This window comes from Oncorhynchus masou, chromosome 33 (assembly GCF_036934945.1).
Source record: "Oncorhynchus masou masou isolate Uvic2021 chromosome 33, UVic_Omas_1.1, whole genome shotgun sequence".
NCBI classification, from domain to species: Eukaryota; Metazoa; Chordata; class Actinopteri; order Salmoniformes; family Salmonidae; genus Oncorhynchus; species Oncorhynchus masou.
This window is the reverse complement of record NC_088244.1, coordinates 17,268,800-17,289,368: the sequence shown is the minus strand read 5'-3', so window position 1 is coordinate 17,289,368 and position 20,569 is coordinate 17,268,800. Positions and strand designations below refer to the sequence as shown.

At 42.5% G+C, this 20,569-nt stretch overlaps 1 protein-coding gene across 3 annotated transcripts in view; it reads left to right on the top strand.

The window, feature by feature from the left end:
* Positions 1–20,569, top strand: part of LOC135527910 (sodium- and chloride-dependent taurine transporter-like) — a 33,923-nt gene that overhangs the window by 8,518 nt on the left and 4,836 nt on the right. For all 3 annotated transcript variants that reach the window (XM_064956564.1, XM_064956565.1, XM_064956563.1), the window contains exons 2-9: positions 3,197–3,426; positions 3,667–3,801; positions 8,100–8,334; positions 9,359–9,491; positions 14,361–14,495; positions 16,301–16,404; positions 16,549–16,673; positions 18,365–18,477. In XM_064956564.1, the coding sequence (XP_064812636.1) occupies positions 3,198–3,426; positions 3,667–3,801; positions 8,100–8,334; positions 9,359–9,491; positions 14,361–14,495; positions 16,301–16,404; positions 16,549–16,673; positions 18,365–18,477 (1,209 nt within the window). In that variant the 5' untranslated portion in view covers position 3,197. The remainder of the gene's footprint in view (positions 1–3,196; positions 3,427–3,666; positions 3,802–8,099; positions 8,335–9,358; positions 9,492–14,360; positions 14,496–16,300; positions 16,405–16,548; positions 16,674–18,364; positions 18,478–20,569) is intronic.

Genomic DNA, 20,569 nt, shown 5'->3' with positions numbered 1-20,569 from the left:
TGTTCTGTGAGTCTTTTGGAAACCAAGCACCTAGTCGACTGACTCGTAAGCTTTTGTGAGGCACACAATCTTCAATGACAGATTTTCATTGGAGCCCGCGAGAGTAGAGGGGAAGCCTTTAATGTTCTCTGTTTCTGTGTTTCTGCCAACTGCATTTCAATCTGAGCCTTCCTCAAAAGGACAGGAAACCTTACTCTGTTACACTGATATTATCTGACTTACAATTAATCATAGCTGCTTTTTTCATTCTTCCTGTTTTATACGACACCATTCATTGTATTCCTGCAGGAAGCTTAAATCCATTTGTGTCTTACCATGTCCAAGGAATTTCTCCTGCCCTGCCATGCTTTGATTGTTTTTACAGCCCTTTGGCACAGGCAGGGAAACGGGATACCTTTTTACAGCCCTTTGGCACAGGCAGGGAAACGGGATACCTGAGACAGTAATTCCAAATCCTGTCTTTCTTGGAAAGGCTGTTTACAGGATAAACATTCAGTGAACTTAAGCTGTGGGATCTTCCAGAACCCATCCAAGCTTTCGGAATGGACACGGATACAGAAACGGCCTTCAGAAAGTATTCACACCCCTTGAATTTTCCACATTTTGATGTGTTACAGCCTGAATTTAAAATGGATGCGCAATACCCCACAATTTCAAAGTAGAATTATGTTTTTAGAAATGTTTACAAATGACAAAAAAATGAAAAGCTGAAATGTCCTGAGCCAATAAGTATTTAACCCCTTTCTTATGACAAGGCTTAATACGTTTGGTGCGGCAGGTAGCCTAGTGATTAGAGCATTGGATCAGTAACTGAAAGGATGCTGATTCAAATCCCCAAGCTGACAAGGTAAAAATCTGCCCCTGAACAAGGCAGTTAACCCATTGTTCTCCAAGTGGCTGTCATTGTAAATAATAATTTGTTAATTTTGTAAAAATGTGCTTAACAAGTCTCATAATAAGTTGCATTAACGGTGTTTAATATGATTTTTTTAATGACTACCTAATCTCTGTACCCTACACATACAATTATCTGTAAGGTCCCTCAGTCGAGCAGTGAATTTCAAACACAGATTCAACCACAAAGACCAGGGAGGTTTTCCAACGCCTCACAAAGAAGGGCACCTATTGGTAGATGGGTAAAAAAAAGCAGACATTGAATATCCCTTGGTGCATGGTGCGGTTATTAATTACACTCTGTACGGTGTATCAATACACCCAGTCACTACAAAGATACAGGAATCCTTCTTAACTCAGTTGCTGGAAAGGAAGGAAACTACTCAGGGATTTCACCTTGAGGTAAATGGTGACTTTTAAACAGTTACAGAGTTTAATGGCTGTGATAGGAGAACAGTGAGGATGGATTGTGGTTACTCCAATTGACCGAGTGAAAATAAGGAAGCCTGTACAGAATATTCCAAAGCATGTATCCTGTTTGCAACAAGGCACTGAGGTAATACTGTAAAGAATGTGGCAAAGCAATTCACTTTTTGCCCTGAATACAAAATGTTACGTTTGGGACAAGTACAATACAACACATTACTGAGTAACACTCTCCATATTTTCAAGCATAGTGGTGGCTGCATCATATAATGCACATGCTTGTAATTGTAATAAAGGACTGGGTAGTTTTTCTGGATAAAAATGGAGCACAAGCAAAATCCTGCTTCAGTCTGCTTTCCACCAGATACTGGGAGATAAATTTGACTTTCAGCAGGACAACCTAAAACAAAAGGCCAAATCTACACTGGAGTTTCTTACCAAGAAGACAGTGAATGTTCCTGTGTCCGAGTTACAGTTTTGAATGAAGTCTACTTGAAAATCAATGTCAAGACCTGAAAATGGGCAAATAATGGGCAAATGTTTCCCAATCCTGGTGTCGAAAGTTCTTGGAGACTTACCCAGAAAGACTCACAGCAGTAATCATTGCCAAAGTATTGCCTTAGGGGTGTGAATACTTATGTAAATTCATATTTATGTATTTCATTTTTAAAAATGTACAACAATTTCTTAAACAAGTTTTCACTTTGTTATTATGGGGTATTGTGTAGATTTTGAATTCAGGCTGTAACGCAACAAAATATGGAATAAGTCTTGGAGTATAAATACTTTCTGAAGGCCCTGTATCTTCTTTAAATTTGCTTTTAGCATTAGGAAAATTATTTGGCAGTGATTCTGGTTACATTTTATGGTGGATTTCATGAGTTTGTCAGTGTTGTAGTTATTTAATAAATTATATTTTTAGTCTATAAGTGGTCTGAAAGGCATACGCTATATCCTGTTCAAAATCTATATTTTCCTTAGATGACAATGTACCCCCACCTTGAAGGGAAGGGTAGGCTGTTGCTTCTCCTTGGATTTGTGTTCTTCATGTATTGTTCGAGCTGCAGTACCAGCAGACCTGTGTGTTTGAGTGGTACTTAAAATACTATTTCTGTGTATTTGAGTATTTTCAAATACACAACCAAAAATAAGTACTTTTATTTGAGTATTGGAATGGTTATTTGTAAAATAGTGTGCCAAATGTTATTTGGCAGTATGTTCAATGCTTATTTCAAATACTGTTTTCAAATACCTGGGTTAAATGCATGGGAGTGTATTTGAGTCAGTGTAAATTCGTTTTTCATATACTTTCCAAGTGTATTTCCAAATACATTAAAATATTAAACTACTTTTCAAATAAAATATATCTGAATACTTACTTTGAAAGTATGTGAAAGCAATTGAGCTATTTGACATATTATTTGAACACAGGTCTGATTACCAGGACATGTCTCAATATGATGTCCCTGGTTAATTAATGGATACAAAATTATACATAATCAAGTTTTCTTATATTATGCACATAGAAATTATATTTGTACAGTGCAAGTGAAGAGATTATTCAACCCAGAGAGATTTGCAATGCAAGATGAAATGCATATCTAATGTGGAGTAAATAAAAGAGAACTGTAGCGAGGAGAGAGCGATACAGTAACTCCTGTAGCAGTTCTCATTGCAGGCTCTATACTGACACATAGCTGTATCACTGTATCACGCCATGGCTGACGATACAGCATGTGAGAGACCCTCATCTTGCTAATGCGACGTCCTGTCTCTGCCTTATCCGGCTCACGTCTCTCTCTCTCTCTCTCTCTCTCGCTTTCTCTAATTCTCTCTCTTTCCTTGTCCTTGTCCTCTCTCCTCTCAACCTCTATAGCATGGCACAGAAAGAGAAACTCCAATGTCTGAAGGATTTCCACAAGGACACGCTGAAGCCTTCGCCAGGGAAGAGCCCGGGCACACGGCCGGAGGACGAGGCAGAGGGCAAGCCAATCCAGAGGGAGAAGTGGGCCAGCAAGCTAGACTTTATCTTGTCCGTGGCCGGAGGCTTTGTTGGTTTAGGGAACGTGTGGCGCTTCCCGTACCTCTGCTATAAGAATGGTGGAGGTAGGCATTCAAATGAACATGGGCCCTTTCTCCATACAGACAGGTCTTAAAGTTGGGGGTCACACAAGTTTGATAATAGTTTTCAGGAACCTATAAAAAAAACTCAAGTCGGAGACTGCAATTACAGGATTTTGATTTGTTTGTGAAATGGCTGTGGGTGAGCACATACTGTAGACCCTGACATTTGTAGGCTAACTGTCTGTTCCTTTCCCTCTCTCTCTCTTCCTCTCCTCCACCCAGGTGCATTTCTCATCCCCTACACCATCTTCCTGTTTGGTGGAGGCCTGCCGGTGTTCTTCCTGGAGGTGGCTCTGGGCCAGTATACCTCTGAGGGAGGCATCACCTGCTGGGAAAAACTCTGCCCCATCTTCACTGGTGAGTAACTACACTGCTTCCCATTATCCTAATACCATTCTCCCCTATTGCCATTAAGGCCGGTCGTCATCCGGGAAAGTAGGCAGGGAAAGGAGGTTGTGTAAGCCTTCTTGGACATGTACTGTAGGTGATAACGTCAGCGACTGACAGAGGGATTAGCGAAGAGCCTAAACACAGTTTCCATTAACGTTGCTCAGGCGGGGCGCCAAACCTGCTTTGTGCCTGCTTAGTGCCTTGTCCCATTGCAGAAAAAAATCCCTACTGAAAATAATGATGTTACCAGACCTTGATCTAGCCTCGATGTTATTCACGTCCTGCTTTAAAAATGAAAAATAAACGTATTCCAGTGACATCTACTGCAGTAGTTCTGTTTTTCTGACTGCTCTTGTGAAACTCCCTAGCAGCATCCAACAGCACTGATTGTGCTGTTGGTCTGTGGGTTGCTAGACTCAGTACACAAACATTGAGTTCTGCTGAGATCTCCCTCCCTGTGTTCTGATGGGTAATTGGACCATAGTTACTTCACATATGGATGTGCTTCAGCCAACTTTCTCTGACTGTGTTTTTGACATGCATAAGGATTTAGCTAAAGCACACAGTGCTGCTGATCTACGAACAGGTTAGTTGAGGATTGCCTCATTTGCATTGGAGCCTAGAGTGGACATAATCAAACACCAAACATTGAACACTCTAAAAGGCGCTGCATGGTCAACCCAATGTCTTCATTGGCAGTGCAGCATTTACGGTGATACTGCCTCTGCAGAAGTCAGAGCATTCATACTTCTTGCACTTCGCGGAACAGCGCAGAGATGTTGAGCAGAGCTGTTGTGAAGGAAGTAGTCAAGGAAGTGAGTTTGTGTTTATACAGGACCTCCTGCCCCCACCTACCGTCAACCAATCATGTCAATGAGGAGGTATACATAGTTATACGGAGCCCTCAGTATTGTTACAACATTTGGGAGGCACACGGCGATGCAGTACGGAGCTCAATTTGGCCTCTGCTTGCCTCTGGAGGCTCCACAATTGCCACAGCCTCCGCAATTGCACACCCTCCATACGGAGCCTTCGACCACATCGGATCAAGCATAAATTGGCTTTTAGACTGGCCTATTTTTTTGTAATGGTGGCAGCTATGTACATACATGCACACGCACATGTATTTTCAGCCTTGGTTGTGTAAAGTAGTGCTGAGTTCTGTGTTACCATGGCAACAGAGAAGGTTAGAGCGAGTTGCCTAGCAATGGGATCTGCCCCAAAATGATAAATATCTCATGCAGTGGATCAGCAAAGAAACACTTTTTTTTCATGAAATGATGGACGGTGTAGATCTTGGCAGCAGGGGGCCACCTGTTTTGTTTGTCAGCACCACGGATATGTTATCGGATATTACTGTGGCATGATGTCGTTATTACAGGTCTGGCGTCACGGTTTGGCACTGTAACATATCTCCTTATCAGTCAGGGTCCTGCCATAGGTTTACACTGTGATATGCTACTGGCAGACCAGTTCTAACATGTAGACCAGTAGGGAGAGAAACTGTTCCCAGCCATTAACTGCTATTCCATGAAGCCAGGAGCGGCAGGTAGAAACAGACAGCTGAAGACTGGGCGTTTAGCCAATCGTCAGCATCTGTTGATGAGCTTGAATAATCAAGGAGTGCTGAGGCAGCTGCCTAATTGATTGGCGGGTTGTGTGAACTGGCACACACATGCACGTATGCATGCACGCACGCACACACACACTTGCGCACACACACACACACACTCACACGTGCGCACACACACGCACATACGCACGCACACGTTTGCTTACCCACATATAGACTAGAGAGAGTGACAGATGCCCACAGGTGGCCTATAGGCCGGCTGCCATTGTCCCTCTTAGTGTTTTATCACACCGTCAGGAGGCCTGCCCTGCCTCACCCACCACACACACAACCCTGACTGGCGGAGGTAACGCCACTTTACAAATAGATCAGAGGAGTGGAAGTCTACAGGGGATTTCTGCGACTAAAGTCATTATTACCAGAGTTAGTACACTCAAGCCAGGGAAACATCCTCTCTTTGAAATAGGAGTGTTGAGTTGTGAACATCCGAGTCAGTGGATTGGTTTCTAATGATTTTATAGACATAAATGCAGTCAAATGGCACTAGGTCAGTGCTGTTCACTGAAGTGCTTCAGCTCCAATGTTGGCTTTACTTAGTTTAGTGTGAAGAGGATTCAGTGACACATATTGAAGCCCCTATGGCACTTTTCTGCTACAGTAAATGCATTGAAGGGTTTGATTCCAATATACGATAAACGGCAATTGAAAAGAATGGTCCTTTTTCTGTGTATCAATTATGGCTGTTATCATACTTTCAAAGCATTTGCTTTAGATTATTTTTTTTTGCATAACGCAATATCCGACACTCTTGTTTCATACGAAAACGTGTTATATCCAGAGCCGTGTTTAGAGAGCAGGGACATTGGTGTTTCTGCATTATGATGTATTTACATGACACTACAACATTGTATGGCAGCCATGTTAGCACGCCATTAACATTACGCAAGGAATTGTGAAAAAAATGCTATGTAGCCTAACTGAATGTCTACAATTATTTTTTTTAAATGCAAAAAGTTAGCCCAACTCTCTAAATATATGGCTCTGGCTAAATCCACTGTCCAGATGTGCTGAACCTTCCAAACTGTTATTACTGCTGGCGAAAAAGTGAGCAATTTAGCAAATCATTGTCATTATATTTGTCTGTTCAGTCGTAAGTTATTAAATCAAATCAAATCAAATGTTATTTGTCACATACACATGGTTAGCAGATGTTAATGCGAGTGTAGCGAAATGCTTGTGCTTCTAGTTCCGACAATGCAGTAATAACCAACAAGTAATCTAGCTAACAATTCCAAAACTACTACCTTATAGACACAAGTGTAAGGGGATAAAGAATATGTACATAAAGATATATGAATGAGTGATGGTACAGAGCGGCATAGGCAAGACACAGTAGATGGTATTGAGTACAGTATATACATATGAGATGAGTATGTAAACAAAGTGGCATAGTTAAAGTGGCTAGTGATACATGTATTACATTAAGATGCAGTAGATGATATAGAGTACAGTATATACATATGAGATGAGTATGTAAACAAAGTGGCATAGTTAAAGTGGCTAGTGATACATGTATTACATTAAGATGCAGTAGATGATATAGAGTACAGTATATATGTATACATATGAGATGAATAATGTAGGGTATGTAAACATTATATTAGGTAGCATTGTTTAAAGTGGCTAGTGATATATTTTACATAATTTCCCATCAATTCCCATTATTAAAGTGGCTGGAGTTGAGTCAGTGTGTTGGCAGCAGCCACTCATAGTTAGTGGTGGCTGTTTAACAGTCTGATGGCCTTGAGATAGAAGCTGTTTTTCAGTCTCTCGGTCCCAGCTTTGATGCAACTGTACTGACCTCGCCTTCTGGATGATAGCGGGGTGAACAGGCAGTGGCTCGGGTGGTTGTTGTCCTTGATGATCTTTATGGCCTTCCTGTGACATCGGGTGGTGTAGGTGTCCTGGAGGGCAGGTAGTTTGCCCCCGGTGATGCGTTGTGCAGACCTCACTCCCCTCTGGTTGTACTATTATATGTACATTATTATGAAGTGTATATAATCAAACTCAAAATCTTTCCGATACAAACGTGTAATAACCCTATAAAATTGTTCCAAAAGTTGCTTAAATGTCCAAAAAGAAAACATACTTTCCATACACTGTTCACTCTCTGGATACAATAAATTCTATATGAGATAGGGTATTTGCGTAATATAGTTTAAACAAATTAATGATTTTAATATGTGTTTATTTATGTATCGATACTTTATTACATGTGGAGGGTGGCAGGTAGCCTGCCGGTTTAGAGCTTTGGGCCAGTAACCAAATGGTTGCTGGATCAAATCCCTGAGCTGACAAGGTAAAAATCTGTCATTCTTCCCCTGAGCAAGGTAGTTAACCCACTGTTCCCCTGGTGCTGATGATGTGGATGTTGATTAAGGCAGCCACCTGCAACTCTCTGATTCAGAGAGGTTGGGTTAAATGCAGAAGATGCATTCAGTTGTACATCTGACTAGGTATCCTCTTTTCCCTAATTGTATAAACCCCAATTTTCATGGTGATTTCATCATGGCTGTGACTTATTCCAAGAACACTAGTTCTCTGTTTACTCCCAAGCTTCTGCACTGGTTTACTGATATAACAAAGAATCAATCCAGTATTGGTTTTAATGAATAATTTCTCTTCTCTGTAGGTATTGGCTATGCCTCTATCGTGATCGTCTCTCTCCTGAACATCTACTACATAGTGATTCTAGCCTGGGGACTCTACTACCTGTTCCAGTGCTTTCAACCGGAGCTGCCCTGGGCCAAATGCAATCAGCCGTGGAACACAGACCGGTGTGTGGAGGACACAGTCCGCAAGAACAAGACCTTGATGCTGGCTGCCAATATCACCAACTTCACCTCCCCCGTCACTGAGTTCTGGGAGTGAGTACTCACTGTCTGACAGCTGGGTTGACTCTGTACTGACAGACAAACACAAACGCATGCACACACACGCGCACACGCGCACACACACAAACACACACACGCACCTTTCATGCATACACACGCACGTGAACACAGACAGGTTTACAATGCCAAAAACAAACTCAAATATAGACAGTGCAGATACTGTGCCTCTTCCTTGTTTGCTGTAAACTTATGTTTGAATGGGCAACATTTCCAAGAAATCCCCCCTCTATCATGAGGTTCATTCTTTCTTTAAATTGGATAATTTCACTGTACTATATTTGGATCAAGGGGTATTATCCTTTTCTTTTCCTCTTAAAAGTCCTGCCAAAATGGTATCCTCTTTGGAAGCCACAACCACTTAACTTCAAATCACAATTTAGGTTAAGAAATCCAGCAATCCAGCATAGATGATATCTACTTTCTACCACTCATATATGGGGAAGCAGGTAGCCTAGTGGTTAGAGTGTTGGACTTGTAACCGGAAGGTTGCCAGATCAAATCCCTGAGCTCTCATTCTTCTCCTGAACAAGGCAGTTAACCCACTGTTCCTAGGCCGTCATTGTGGAACACTTTTCGTCACCTTGAACACTCCATGCCCCGACGAATTGAGTCTGTTCCACAGAAATCGAACACATATAATAAAAATAACATTCTGTCATATTCTTTTAAAATGATCTCACTGCACAGTTCATTCAGGTCCAGGGTGAGCTAGAGCAGAGGAGGGCTGGTGAAAACTACACCTCACAGACACACTATTACCGTCACATCATGTGGATGTTTGCTTTTCACTGCTGTGATGTAACCTCTGTTGGCATAAAACCTTGGAAAGGACCCACATGAATTATGACATGTCACACTTGCCCTACTTTTTAAAATGTTTTTATAGAGTGGAAAATGTACTGTACTGTATTATCGTTCAGGGGTCTACATAAGCCTACAGTTCTGTCCCATCAGAACAGTCAATAACCTGGATGCTGTCTGCCTCCTCTCTGCTAAGACGCAATGTGCTGAGCATCTCCTCTGGAATTGATGACATCGGACCACTGAAGTGGGACCTAGCCCTGTGTCTCCTGGCAGTGTGGATTGTCTGCTTCTTCTGCATTTGGAAGGGAGTCAAGTCCACTGGGAAGGTGAGTAGTAGCACAATGTGGTTGTTATCAGGCTTGTTTGTAGTCTCTTAAAAAGTGTGTTTACAGATGTCGGATCTTAATTTGATCACCCTGTTGCAGGACAACTTTACTACGAAAAATGTATCAACCCCTACAAAAATGTACATTAAATATAATCCACATAATATTTCACATTTCCTGTTGCTGCAGAATTATTTTCCTGCTGGTGCAAACTGACTCAAGTTAGTATCCTACATGTGTATGTATACACACAAAAAAGGAAATTACTCAATATGTATTGTCTGCTCCCTAAGGGCAATAACCTGGGTGCTAGGTGTTTTCTGTTGTAGCCAACTTGTCACTGACAAAGCAGTAACCGTCTGTTGATGATTGCAGAAACAGGCAGGTTAGTCTGTTTGATTAAGGACCGTGAGTTACTGTACTATACATTAGGTTTTGGCCAGACTCAATGCTGACAGTGTGTTAGTGTGCAGTACAGTACAGCAGATCCCCTCAGAGCTCTGTTTGCCTGTCAATGGAGCGGGACAGTCACTGGGCTGTGTCGACACTGATTGCTGAACCACTTAAAGGACCACTGTGGCTTGTTGGAATACCGATCAACTGTCTATTTGGCGAGCTATTACGGAAATACCTCATTTGTGGTTTCAGCTCTGTACAGAACACAGAATTAGCCACTTCCATTATGGTAAACAGTTGCATATCCAGCATTGAATCAAATCAAATTGTATTGGTCACATACACATGGTTAGCAGATGTTAATGCGAGTGTAGCGAAATGCTTGTGCCTCTAGTTCCAACAGTGCAGAAATATCTAACAAGTAATATCTAACAATTCCCAACAACTACCTACTGCACACAAATCTAACAAGTAATCTAACAATTTCCCAATAACTACCTAATACACACAAATCTAAAGTGAATGAGAATCTGTACATATAAATATATGGATGAGCGATGGCCAAGCGGCATAGGCAAGGTGCAAAATGGTATAAAATACAGTCTTGCCTATGCCGTTCGGCCATCGCTCATCCATATATTCATATGTACATATTTTCATTCACCCCTTTAGATTTGTGTGTATTAGGTGGTTGGTGGTGAATTGTTAGATTACTTGTTAGATTTTTGTGTAGTAGGTAGTTGTTGGGAATTGTTAGATATTACTTGTTAGATATTACTGCACTGTTGGAACTAGAGGCACAAGCATTTCGCTACACTCACATTAACATCTGCTAACCATGTGTATGTGACCAATACAATTTGATTTGATTTAATGCTGGATATGCAATTGTAAACCTTATTAAAGTGGCATTATTTAAAGTGGAATTGTTTAAAGTGAATAGTGATCCATTTATTAAAGTGTCCAGTGATTGGGTCTGAATGTAGGCAGCAGCCTCTCTGAGTTAGGGATTGCTGTTTAGCACTCTGATGGCCTTGAGATAGAAGCTGTTTTCAGTCTCTCAGTCCCAGCTTTGATGCACCTGTACTGACCTCGCCTTCTGGATGGTAGCGGTGTAAACAGGCAGTGGCTCAGGTGGTTGTTGTCCTTGATGATCTTTTTGGCCTTCCTGTGACATCGGGTGCTGTAGGTGTCATGGATGCGCTGTGCTGACCGCACCCCCCTCTGGAGAGCCGCGCGGTTGAGGGCGGTGCAGTTGCCGTACCAGGCTGTGATATAGCCCAACAGGATAATCTCGATTGTGCATCTGTAAAAGTTTATCAGGTTTTTGGGTGACGAGCCAAATTTCTTCAGCCTCCTGAGGTTGAGAAGGCGCTGTTGTGCCTTCTTCACCTCACTGTCTGTGTGGGTGGACCATTTCAGTTTGTCTGTGATGTGTACTCAGAGGAACTTAAAACTTTCTACCTTCTCCACTGCTGTCCCGTCGATGTGGATAGAGGGGTGCTCCCTCTGCAGTTTCCTGAAGTCCACGATCATCTCCTTTGTTTTGTTGACGTTGAGTTAGAGGTTGTTTTCCTGACACCACACTCCGAGGGCCCTCACCTCCTCTGTGTAGGCTGTCTTGTCGTTGTTCGTAATCAAGCCCACTACTGTTGTGTCGTCTGCAAACTTGATGATTGAGTTGGAGGTGTGCATGGCCACGTAGTTATGGGTGAACAGGGAGTACAGGAGGGGCCTGAGCAAGCACCCTTGTGGGGCCCCAGTGTTGAGGGTCAGCAAAGTGGAGATGTTGTTTCCTACCTTCACCACCAGGGGTGGCCCATTAGAGAGTCCAGGACCCATTTGCACAGGGCGGTGTTGAGACCCAGGGCCTCCAGCTTGATGAGCTTGGAGGGTAGTATGGTGTTGAATGCTGAGCTGTAGTCAATGATTAGCATTCTTACATAGGTATTCCTCTTGTCCAGATGGGATAGGGAACTGTGCAGTGTGATGGAGATTGTATCGTCTGTGGACCTGTTGGGGTGGTATGCAAACTGAAGTGGGTCTAGTGTGACCATTAAGGTGGAGGTGATATGATCCTTGATTAGTCTCTCAAAGCACTTCATGATGACAGAAGTGAGTGCTACAGGACGGTAGTAATTTAGTTCAGTTATCTTTGCCTTCTTGGGTACAGGAACAATGGTGGACATCTTGAAGCATGTGGGGACAGCAGACTGGGATAGGTAGCAATTGAATATGTCCATAAACACACCAGCCAGCTGGTCTGCACATGCTCTGAGGACGCAGCTAGCGATGCCGTCTGGGCCAGCAGCCTTGTGAGGGTTAACAGGTTTAAATGTTTTTCTCACTTTGGCCGCGGAGGAGGGTGGGGGCGCAGTCCTTGTTAGCGGGCCACGATGGTGTCACTGTATTATCCTCAAAGCGGGCAAAGGTGTTTAGTTTGTCTGGAAGCATGCCGTCGGTGTCCATGACGTGGCTGGTTTTCTTTTCGTAGTCCGTGATTTCCTGTAGACCCTGCCACATACGTCTCGTGTCTGCGCCGTTGAATTGCGACTCCACTTTGTCCCTGTACCGGCATTTTGCTCTTTGGATTGCCTTGCAGAGGGAATAACTACACTGCTTATATTCAGCCATATTCCCAGACCTCTTTCAATGGTTAAATGAGGTGGTTCGCACTTTCAGTATTGTGCAAATGCTGCCATCCATGCACGGTGTCTGGTTAGGGTAGGTTTTAATAGTCACCGTGGGTACAACATCTCCAATGCACTTTTTTCTAAACTCACTCACCGAGCCAACATGTAGACTGATGTTGTTTTCTGAGGCTGACCGGAGCGTGGATTCCGATTGGTCAGACCAGCGTTGAATGGTTCTAGTCACTGGTACATCTTGATTGATTTGCTGAAGGGAGGGCGGGGGAGGGCTTTGTATGCATCACGGAAGTTAGAGTAGCAGTGGTCGGGTGTGTTACCCCGCGTGTAGTGAAATCAATATGCTGACAGAATTTAGGCAGCCTTGTTCTCAAATTTGCTACGTTAAAATCCCCAGCTACAATAAATGCAGTCTCAGGATATATGGTTTCCAGTTTACATAGAGTCCAGTGAAGTTCCTTGAGGGCCGTCTTGGTGTCTGCTTGAGGGGGAATGTACACAGCTGTGACGATAACTGATGACAATACTCTTGGGAGGTAATATGGCCGGCATTTGATTGTAAGGAATTCAAGGTTGGGTGAGCAGAAGGACTTGAGTTCCTGTATGCCTTTATGATTACACCATGAGTTGTTAGTCATGAAGCATACACCCCCGCCCTTCCTCTTCCCAGAGAGGTGTTTATCTCTGTCGGCGGGATGCATGGAGAGGCACGGTGGCTGAACCGATTCCGACAACATATCCAGAGAGACATGTTTCCGTGAAACAGAGAATGTTACAATCTTTGATGTCTTTCTGGAAGGCAACACTTGCTTGAATTTCATCTACCTTGTTGTCAAGAGACTGGACATTGGCGAATAGTATACTTGGGAGTGGTGGGCGATGTGCACGTCTACGGAGCCTGACCAGGAGGCCCCTTCTGTGGCGCTGTTGTTTTGGGTCGGCTTCTGGGGTTAGACCCATTGTCCTGAGTGGTGGTCCAAATAGAGGATCCTCTTCGGGAAAGTTGTATTCCTGGTCGTAATGTTGGTAAGTTGATGTCGCTCTTACATTCAATAGTTCTTCCCGGCTATATGTAATAAGACTTAAGATTTCCTGGGGTAACAATGTAATAAATAATACATAAAAAAAATTAAATACTGGGTAGTTTCCTAAGGACTCGAAGCGAGGCAACCATCTCTGTCGGCGCCATCTTGAATTGTTCATTACCATATCTTAACAAGGGAGTGGCTTAAATCTACACTGTAAAAGGCTTCCATTATTACCATGTAATACATATTCTTATCCCCACGCACCTAGAGCAAACACAGAGCTCTACAGGTCACCAGGTTATGTTATGGAGGCCACTACTTATATGACGGCAGCTGTTACTTCAGTTAAAAGGCTATTGTAAAGTATATATCCATGCACTCACTCCAGCTTCCCACCCCAACTGAAAACACCTCACACAATGCCATCCACAACAGTCAACTATCTTTGTGCAGTTGTGTCCTTCTGTATATTCCAGGCTCCCTTTCCTATTTGTTTAAACCAATTTATTTCCTAGCAAAAAAACATTCCATTCTGTAAAATGGCCAACTGCGCCACCTTTTATATTTTGAAACCTTGGCCTCAGTTGATGGGCTATCTCTGGAGCCCTAAGGAATTAACCATTGACACAGGATCAGATATTTCTTCATCCCTTTAAGAATTGGGGATATGGTAATCGAATCCTAGATCTGTAGTTGGGGGTAACTTCTACCTCAAGCATCCTCTCCAAGTTCCATTATGTTATGAAACCTTAAATCAGCTAATAAATCTATAATTGCCTCTTATCTGTTTTCTCTAGGTGGTGTATATCACAGCAACTTTCCCTTTCGTCATGCTTATTGTGCTGCTGGTGCGTGGAGTGACTCTGCCAGGGGCGTCTGAAGGGATCAAATTCTATCTCTACCCCAACCTGACCCGCCTACAGGACCCAGAGGTAGGAGCCATAACTCTTACCCAAACCCTCACCCCCACCCCTCTACCCATCTTCCCTGTCTCTGTGCAATCCCCTCTGCCTGCCCCCAATGACATGACTGCACATATCCCCTTTCAGCATCAATGCATATCTATTTACTTGCACGTCTATCAGGGCCTCTCACTGACATCTCTACATCATAAAGTAATCTGGACTGCGGAAAAGGAACCGGTACACAGCCTTGATTAGGGCTGGTTGAATTATTAGTGACACTATAATCAATGAGAGAACATGTGCTCGCTCACAATGCAAGACTCGCTAGAACTCTCCAACCATCCAGGTTTATGACATACACCACCTGACTCGTCGAACATCTCATTCAAAAAACATGGGCATTAATGTGGAGTTGGTCCCCCCTTTGCTGCTCTAACAACCTCCTCTCCTTTGGGAAGGCTTTCCACTAGATGTTGGAACATTGCTGTGGGGACTTGCTTCCATTCAGCCACAAGAGCATTAGTGAGGTCAGGCACTGATGTTGGGTGATTAGGCCTGGCTCGCAGTCGGCGTTCCAATTCATCCCAGTCAAGTTCTTCCACACCGATCTTGACAAACCATTTCTGTATGGACCTCGCTTTGTGCATGGGGGAATTGTCATGCTGAAACAGGAAAGGGCCTTCCCAAAACTGTTGCCATAAAGTTGGAAGCACAGAATCATCTAGAATTCCATTGTATGCTGTGGTGTTAAGATTTCTCTTCACTGGAACTAAGGGGCCTAGCCCGATCCTTGAAATCAGCCCCAGACCATTATTCCTCCTCCACCAAACTTTACAGTAGGTATTATGCATTCAGGCAGGTGGCGTTCTCCTGTCATCCTCCAAACCCAGATTTGTCCATCGAACTGCCAGATGGTGAAGCGTGATTCATCAGTCCAGTCCAATGGCGGCGAGCTTTACACCACTCTAGCCGACGCTTGGCATTGTGCATGGTGATCTTAGACTTGTGTGCGGCTGCTCGGCCATGAAAAAACATTTCATGAAGCTCCTGGAGAAGAGTTGTGCTGACCTTGATTCCAAGGGCAGTTTGGAATTCGGTAGTGAGTGTTGCATCGAGGACAGACGATAATTACGCGCTTCGACACTTAGAGGTTCAGTTCTGTGAGCTTTTGTTGCCCACAACTTTGCGGTTGAGTCGTTGTTGTTCCTAGATATTTCCACTTCACAATAACAAAGTTGACCAGGGTAGCTCTAGAAGGGCAGAAATTTGATAACTGACTTGTTGGCATCCTATGACGGTGCTACGTTGAAAGTCACTGAGCTCTTCAGTAAGGCCATTCTACTGACAATGTTTGTCTATGGAGATTGCATGGTTTTGTGCTCGATTTTATACACCTGTCATCAACAGTTATGGCTGAAATAGCCAAATCTACTAATTAGAAGGGGTGTCCACATACTTTTGTGTATGTAATTCAATTAGCTCAATGCTGGAGTTAAGATGTTCAGTTTTGATGGAAATTTTCCTTTTTATCCCCCAATTTTGAGAGTGCACTGAAGAGCAATTCAGTGCCCTCAATTTGATTTGAGCTCGCAACATGTTTAATCAAGTAGTTATGTGTCTTAGCCTCAGTAGCTTAGTTACTTGTACGTTTGATCAGACGCAGAAGGAAAAGGTCATAGTAAAATGCCTTAATTGCCAAATCTCATTGCTTATTAGGTTAATCTAACCCAATTATGTCCCAACAAAGATGAAAAGGGTTGCTGGCCATGTGACCAGAAGTGTATGATGAATGGCGAACTGAGCCGCCTGGTATCATGTTGTTGTTGTCTCAGGTGTGGATCGACGCAGGAACCCAGATATTCTTCTCCTACGCCATCTGTCTGGGGGCTATGACGTCACTAGGGAGCTACAACAAGTACAAATACAACTGCTACAGGTGAGCTTCATTGTCATGGTGACGGGGGACTGCTGTAGTAGTAGAGAGAGCAACTCGTGTCAAAGGCGGTTGCGTAAGAAAAAAATGGGAACTTCGGTTCCGTCTGTGTAAATTAACATCCTCCATGACATATGTGTGACATAGGGACTGTTTGCTGCTGGGAGGCCTGAACAGCGGTACCAGTTTTGTGTCTGGCTTCGCAATATTTTCCGTCCTGGGCTTCATGGCACAAGAGCAAGGGGTGGACATTGCCGATGTGGCAGAGTCAGGTATGAGGGTCAAAGGTCAACGGTGAACGTAGTAGTGATGGTGGGCACTGCTAACGAACAAAACAGATGATTGGAAAGTTTTTTTTTAAACGATTTAGCCAAAAAGACACCCAGATTTGAAAGAGGGAAAAAATTAAAATGCGGCATTTGAAAAGATAAGTTTTGGAAACGACAATGCTGAAATGTAGAGGTATCGGCAATTGGACACTCCTTGAATAAAGGCCTGAAAGAAACAGAATTGTTGCTTTTTCTATGCTGTGTTTTCCACAGCGAATTTGGCTCTGGTTGAGCACTGTGCCGTGTGTCTGAGCGACCATGTAAAGCTGGGTTAAATAAAGAGCCACTCTATAAAACCACACTCATAATCACAGCTATATTCTACCATTCACAGTCACCTGGGCTCAAAGGCACCAGGTGCACCAATGTTCCACTCTAGGGTTTATAATCTATTTACAATATTTATGTTTATTTAAAAAATCATTACATCTTATGGTGAGGGGTCATCCATAAGTTTGGAAAGTGTGGATTGAATTGATTTAATTAAGAAATTGTTTACAGTCACTATAATGTGCAATAAGCCAAAATAAAATAAGCCAATTCTGTTCCAATTAAATTGTTATCATTTATGTTGGGTAATACAGTAGACTGCTCACAACCAGTGAAATAGTTGTGGAAAATGACAGTGCCAAGTATTGTTATGTAACTGTAATGTTAAGTACTGTACTGCAGTGAGCTGTGGATCCCTGAGGTGGCTTTAACTAAGCGGTTCTGTTTCTGCCCACCTTGATATTGTATTTTATGTGGATTCCGAAGGAGATGCATCTTCTTTCAGCATGCTCGCTCTGTCCAGTTCAGTGTTGCTATTGTTCCTTCCTTGACAGCAACCTGGTTCAGAGAGAAACTGTTTCCATGTACTTTAACTTGAATTAGTAAGAGGAGATAATTATATTGTACTGTGACTGTTATAGCTGTGTCTGCTGTGTTTGTCAATTGGAATGATTGAAAATCCATGTCTGATTGTTTTTTTTATTGTTGCTATAATTCATGCATATTTATTGGAAAAGGATTAACTTGAAAAATAGGTCTTATTTTCTTAAGGTTATGGTAAATGTAAATTATTGTGGATAACAGTAAATAATGACAAATGTGAGGTCTAACTAAAGCTGTGCAATACTTTATTGTGTTGGATGGACTTGCAAGAGTTAATGATATATAGTTGGTTGAGTTCAGTTTCCTGTCTGTTTGTATATGTTCAAGTGCCTTTCAGAATCCTGTTGAATTAGCTTATGCTTTTGAGCAAATCGCTATCTGCTTTGTCAGTATTTGTTTAGCAAATAAACTAATGCAGGATGCTAGAGTCACACAGCATATGAACGGTAGCAGATACTTAGTGGATAGTTCCTCAATCTATCCAGTCCTTACAGAACAGAAACACATAGCATATACCAAAGGTTTATCACTTAGTCTCTTCCAGTACTGTAACATTAGCATTCCAGATACTTTGAATGTCTTTAGTTTAATGTTTTTATCCCCCCTCATACCGTCCAAGCTCAAATTAGATGGGTTGGTTAATTCTCTTCCCTCTCTTTCTCCCCTTCACCCCCTTCCCCTCCCCTCTCCTCTTCCCCTCCTCCCCCATTCCCCTCTCGTTCCCCCTTCTCCCCCCTTCCCCTCTCTTCTCCTCCTTCTAGGTCCTGGCCTGGCCTTCATTGCCTACCCTAAGGCTGTGTCCATGATGCCCTATCCCACGTTCTGGGCCATCCTATTCTTCATCATGCTTCTGCTACTGGGCCTCGACAGTCAGGTCAGTACTAAACCAATAGCTAGCATACATTACTATTGCTAGTGGTACGTACCACAGTACGTGACAGTACATGTCCCTAGATATAAGGACCTTGTAACAACGTATATCTACACTGTAATTACAATACGTTGTTAGTGTATCTACACTGTAATTACAATATGTTAGTATATCTACACTGTAATTACAATATGGCGTTAGTGTATCTACACTGTAATTACAATATGTTAGTATATCTACACTGTAATTACAATATGGCGTTAGTGTATCTACACTGTAATTACAATATAGTGTATCTACACTGTATTTACAATATAGTGTATCCACACTGTAATTACAATATGTCATTAGAGTATCTACACTGTAATTACAGTATGTTGTTAGTGTATTTAAACTCTAATTACAATATGCCTATGTATTTACAGTACCCTGTAAATATATAGGAAGTAGGTACACATACAGAAGTGTAAAGTGGTATCTTTTCGATTGGTATAGTTCCTTTGAGTACCCCAGTACAGTAGTCAGTTGTGCTCCAAATGGAGCACAGGGCTGCAGTCAGGTCAGTCATGGGTATGAAAGAGATTGTGTGTCTGATCAACATCAACGACCCCTGGTTTCAAATAACTTCCAGACAAGAAAGGCGACCCAACACGTTTCACAGCAGGCAGTATTTTTAAACAGTGTTTTCCCAGAGTGGACTCTACTGTTAAAAACAGCTGTTACATCTTGAAGGCTTGAACGCAAATAGTAAACAGTTTTTGTAAAAGTGTGTGAAATTAAATGAATCTCTGAACGCATAGTAATTTAGTAGGTGGAACCAAACAATCTAGTCCTATAGCCTTCCTCTGAGGTGTCCCTGCATTCCAGAGTCCCGGGGCATTGATTAAGATGAACGGAGGCAAGGCCAGGGAGACAACACAGGAGTGGCATCAGTGGGGTTCTCTCACTATCACATTTCCAGCTTCCAAGTGTAATTTTACTCTGTGCTAAGTCAGCCCTCCTCATGGCCAATGATATATCTCAGCCAAAACAGGACATCAGGATGATGGTCCAAACTTGAAATAAATACTTGTGCTTCTAGCACTACTATTTCCATAGGCAAACTGAGCAGTAGGAGAGTGGCCGTCATTCTTGACCATACATTTTACGCAGATTAGAGGTGCTGAATAAAGTATGGTTTCATGGCTCATATGCCATAGTTATGAGGAGTGGGCTTGTTGTAAGATGTGGGGGAAAAACTGTTTTCAGTGTATGTAAGTCTATTTCACTAAATCAGAGTAGTGTGACTCCAGATACATTTACCGTGACGACAGCAGCACTGCCTATTAAATAATTCAACCCATGACAAGACAACTGGAGTATCTTGAAGTGGAGAGGGTTTCCATGAAGAATAGACTAGAGAAAGAGAGGGAGGGAGGTGGAGGGCGAGAGAGAGGTTGAGAGTGGGAGACAGTCAGTGTTGTTTTGCATCAACAAACCAATAGGAGGCCTTCCCAAGAGAAGACTTGTTTAGAATGTCTCATTACTGCACAACAAAGACAGCAGTCATTCTCTAGTCCAGTCTAATCAATGATTTGAGAAGAAAGAAAAGTGAACATATAGAGAGGCAGACATTACTTTTTGTTAAGCTTTTGACAGACCACTGAGAAATTAAATTGGTTCCAGGCTGCACATTTTTTAAATGTTTCCATATTCCTGTACGCTGACTGTACAAAACATGACCAGGTGAAAGCTATTGTCCCTTATTGATGTCACTTGTTAAATCCACTTCAATCAGTGTAGATTAAGGGGAGTGTGAATGGGCAAGACCAAAGAGTTAAGTGCCTTTGCACGGGGTATGGTAGTAGGTGTCACGTGGACCGGTTTGAGTGGGTCAAGAACTGCAACGCTGCTGGATTTTTCATGCTCAACAGTTTCTCAGCGTATTTGCTCATATGAGATTCAGGGCTATAAATATAGGTTGTTACTTTATAATGTATTTATTTAGTATTCATGTTTTTGTAATGAGGCCTAAAAGCAATATCAATTATAGTGGTAATGGATGTCAGAGTTCTGGTGGGACATTAAGGTTGATGTGTTGCTTTCTGTCTCCCCA